The sequence below is a fragment of the Crocuta crocuta genome, unplaced genomic scaffold (genome assembly GCF_008692635.1).
Source record: "Crocuta crocuta isolate KB4526 unplaced genomic scaffold, BGI_CrCroc_1.0 scaffold50, whole genome shotgun sequence".
NCBI lineage: Eukaryota > Metazoa > Chordata > Mammalia > Carnivora > Hyaenidae > Crocuta > Crocuta crocuta.
The window spans coordinates 5,942,667-5,946,589 of record NW_027527428.1 but is presented as its reverse complement, the minus strand read 5'-3'; the positions used below and the strand labels follow the sequence as shown (position 1 = coordinate 5,946,589).

The 3,923-nt window shown below is 58.1% G+C and overlaps 1 protein-coding gene across 1 annotated transcript; it reads left to right on the top strand.

Annotated features, from left to right (window-relative positions):
• Positions 1-21: 21 nt before the first annotated feature.
• On the top strand, positions 22-2,630 carry CBX8 (chromobox 8). Its single transcript, XM_077755184.1, has 5 exons — positions 22-160; positions 551-594; positions 776-841; positions 956-1,022; positions 1,477-2,630. The coding sequence occupies exons 1-5, from the start codon at positions 92-94 to the stop codon at positions 2,368-2,370; spliced, it is 1,140 nt and encodes a 379-aa protein (XP_077611310.1). The 5' UTR covers positions 22-91; the 3' UTR covers positions 2,371-2,630.
• The last annotated feature ends 1,293 nt before the right edge of the window (positions 2,631-3,923 follow it).

Genomic DNA, 3,923 nt, shown 5'->3' with positions numbered 1-3,923 from the left:
GACGTCAGCGGGAGAGTATTATGGTCTGTCGTGCGCTGGCTGCTGCTTTTCTGCTCCTGGAAGCGGCCAAGGGGGGAAGCGGCGAGTCAACATGGAGCTTTCAGCGGTGGGGGAGCGGGTGTTCGCGGCCGAAGCCCTCCTGAAGCGGCGCATACGGAAAGTAGGTACCCCCGGGCCTTGGACCGAGGCTGGCCGAGCCCTCCCCTCCCGGCCTGGGTTCCCTCCCTCTGCTGCAGCCCAGCTTCCCTTCCCCCAGGTCCCAGCAGCGGCCGCGGCCGTGGCGGCGGCGGCGGCGGCTCTGAGCCCAAGCGCTTTCCTTAGACTTGCAGCGATGCACAGATTGCATGGGTGGGGGGCGGGGTGGGGGGATGAATGCCGGTGCATGCACTTTGTGCAGCGTTTCGTGCAGGGGCTGATGCAGCGAGCGCGTGCCTTTCGCGATGGGATTCCGCGCATTCATTTGGTGCATGCATTTTGTGCATGTATTTCTTGTGCCCTCGACATGCATTTCTCCCCTTGCACACACACATTTTCCCCTTTGCATCCGCAGGGACGCATGGAATACCTCGTGAAATGGAAGGGATGGTCGCAGAAGTAAGTAGGTTATATGCAATTCTCACCCCCAGACTGTTGTTTGCGAGGTTTCTTTCTTCCTCTTTTTCCCTTTACATTGAAATACAATACAATGCAACAAGAAAAGTTACAGACATACACACACCCGCGGCTCTTTCCCTGTTCCCGGGACTGACGCCCACTTCTTCCTGATTTCCTCTAGGTACAGCACATGGGAACCCGAAGAAAACATCTTGGATGCTCGCCTGCTCGCAGCCTTTGAGGAAAGGTACAGGCCCATTCAAGCCTCAGATTCTCACTTAGGAACACGGGTCCAGCCTGGACTGGAGTCCCCCTAGATTCTTTACTCACACACCACTTTCTCTTTCCTTCCTTTCTTTAGGGAACGGGAGATGGAGCTCTATGGCCCTAAAAAGCGAGGACCCAAACCCAAAACCTTCCTTCTCAAGGTGGGATGCTGGTGTCTGGTGGTGGGCAGCAATGTTACAATGTCTTTGTGGGGTGGGGGGGAAGGGGGCCCTGAGGGCTTATGGACCTTTGGGGGTATCTATTGATGTTGGCTATTTGTAATCTAGGAAGGAGTCCCCAGACAGGCTGTCACCAGGTCAGTGGCAGTGCCAGGGTGTCTTGGGGGAAGGGGTTTGGCCACACTAGGATTCGGCCCACAGCCATCCTAAATGGACATATAATCAAATACAAGCAAGAAGTGGGCTTGCTGCAAATGGCTGCTTCCAGACAAATTCTCTACCACTTCCCCCAGGCTGCTGCCCCTAAGCCCCACCCCCACCCATATAGAAATTCCCAGGCATCAGAGGGTGAAGCAGGGAGGCCCCAGCTGGAAGAAGGGTGCTGGGGGAGTGGGCAGGGCCCTGCTCTGCTCTTGACACGCCTTCTCTCCTGCAGGCTCAGGCCAAGGCCAAGGCCAAAACTTACGAGTTCCGAAGTGACTCGGCGCGGGGCATCCGGATCCCCTACCCTGGACGTTCGCCCCAGGACCTGGCCTCTACATCCCGGGCGCGCGAGGGTCTTCGGAACATGGGCCTGTCCCCGCCGGGAAGCAGCAGCAGCACCAGCAGCACCTGCCGAGTGGAGCCCCCTCGGGACCGGGACCGAGAGCGGGAGAGGGAGAGGGAGCGCGAGCGGGAGCGAGAGAGGGAGCGAGAGCGGGGTTCCAGCCGCACGGAGGACAAGCCCAGCTCGCCGGGAGACAGCTCCAAGAAGCGAGGCCCCAAGCCCCGGAAGGAGCTCCTGGACCCCTCGCACAGGCCCTTGGGAGAACCCAGTGACGGCCTCGGAGATTACCTCAAGGGCAGGAAGCTGGACGAGGCGCCTTCCGGGGCAGGAAAGTTCCCAGCTGGCCACAGCGTAATCCAGCTGGCCCGGAGGCAGGACTCGGACCTGGCCCAGTGCGGTGTGGCCAGCCCCAGCCCAGCCGAGGCCGCAGGCAAGCTGGCAGTGGACACCTTTCCGGCCAGGGTCATAAAGCACAGGGCCACCTTCCTGGAGGCCAGAGGCCAGGGTGCCCTGGACCCTGGTGGCCCTCGGGTCCGGCATGGCTCGGGCACCCCTGGCTCTGTGGGGGGCTTATATCGGGACATGGGGGCCCAGGGGGGAAGGCCCTCCCTCATCGCCAGGATCCCAGTGGCCAGAATCCTGGGGGACCCCGAGGAGGAGTCCTGGAGTCCCTCTCTGACCAACTTGGAGAAGGTGGTGGTCACCGACGTGACCTCAAACTTTTTGACCGTCACCATTAAGGAAAGTAACACGGACCAAGGCTTTTTTAAAGAGAAAAGATGAATCGCTGGGTGGGTGATCCCGGGACAAGGGAGCAGGAGAGAGAGGGGAGCGCGAAAGTTGGCCTAACGCTTTTTGTTTCTGGGCAGGAGGCCGCCTTGCGGCTGGTCCTGTCCCTGACTTCACATACCCCGGCCCTTCCCATCCCTCCTCCTTCCCCTCAGTTTTGGTTGGAAAGATTATCTCTAGAGTTATATTTTCTATTAGATGTAAATATGTTATTTAAGAAAAAATATCTAAATATATATATTTCAACTCTTGAAGTTGTTTTATTTAAACGAGGAGAGAGAGAGCGACTCAGCGTGGCTTAGTTGGGGCAGACGGGCCGAGTCGCAGCCCCTCAGCCACCCAGAGCACTGAGGAGTTTGGGGACCTGGGTACTGGACTCTCTGATGGCGTCTGGAGGGACTGGGCCTCCCCACCTCGCCCCTCCTCCCTTTTCCCACAGCCCCAAGGCAGACCCCTGGAGCGAGGCCGGACCCGGATTTTTTCTCTCTTCCCATTGGCCCACCAGGCCAACAGAAGCTTAGCTCCCCAATCAGAAAAAAAGGGGGTGGGGTCAGTCTGTTTTGCCNAAATGCACTTTACGGGAGTTGTGTGTGTTACGCACGCAGATCAGATCGTGTGTATGTGATGTGGCTAAAATCTCCCGGTTCCCTCGATTCCTCTCCTTACTCCACAGAAAGAGAAGAAACCCAGCGAATCTGTTTACATTCCCGAAATGCCAGGATAAATTGGGAGGATTGCATGTCAGTCGGTGCCCAGAGTTCGAGACAGTTGTTGTTTTACAGGAAAAGTGTTCGGGGGCGGACTTTTCNGACTTGAAAGCACAAATCTGTCCCCCACCTCCCCGCACACCTTCGTCCCTTCGAGGGCTGATCCTGCGGCCTCCCTGGCCTCCCCCGCAATTAAAGGGCCAGGGAGATCTGAGCGCCCCACTGCTTGTCGAGGGAGGGCAGGGGGGCCCTGCGCGCGGGACGAAGCACAGACTCGGGGCGAGAGAGGGGGGGGAGCTGGGGGGAGAGCTTCTGGATGGGGGTACAGAGTGGGGACACCAGCCTCGTCCTCCTCCGCACTCCCCATCTCCCCACCTCCCTCTCTCCCCCAGACTTTCTTGCCTTTAAAGAGAGGGGGTTAAAAAAAAAAAGGAAAACGGTGTGCTACATGATTTTATTTGTTTTTGAATATCAAATGGCGCCTATAAAGAGAAGCCCCTTGAATGGGGATTTTTATCTGCTCACATTTGTAAAACTGGTATTTTAGACTTTGTATAAAGAAGCGCCGCTGACCAAGTGTATCTATTTAAATGTGGACGCTATTTTCAGATGAAGCTTCATGGAAGGGACATGGCTGTTACCCAGTGGACGGTGACTCGGGGACGCGTGTCTTTACCTGGCTGCCGCCGTCCTTCTCCCCTCGCTTCCCTTGGCCTCGCGTCCCTCCCCGGGGCAGGCTTGGCCCCTTCCCTCCGCGGTCCTGGGCTGGCCGGACGCTGCCCCCCAGCCCCGCTGTCCGCCGTGTGTCCGTGGCCGTGGAGTGTGTGTCCTCTCCTCTGT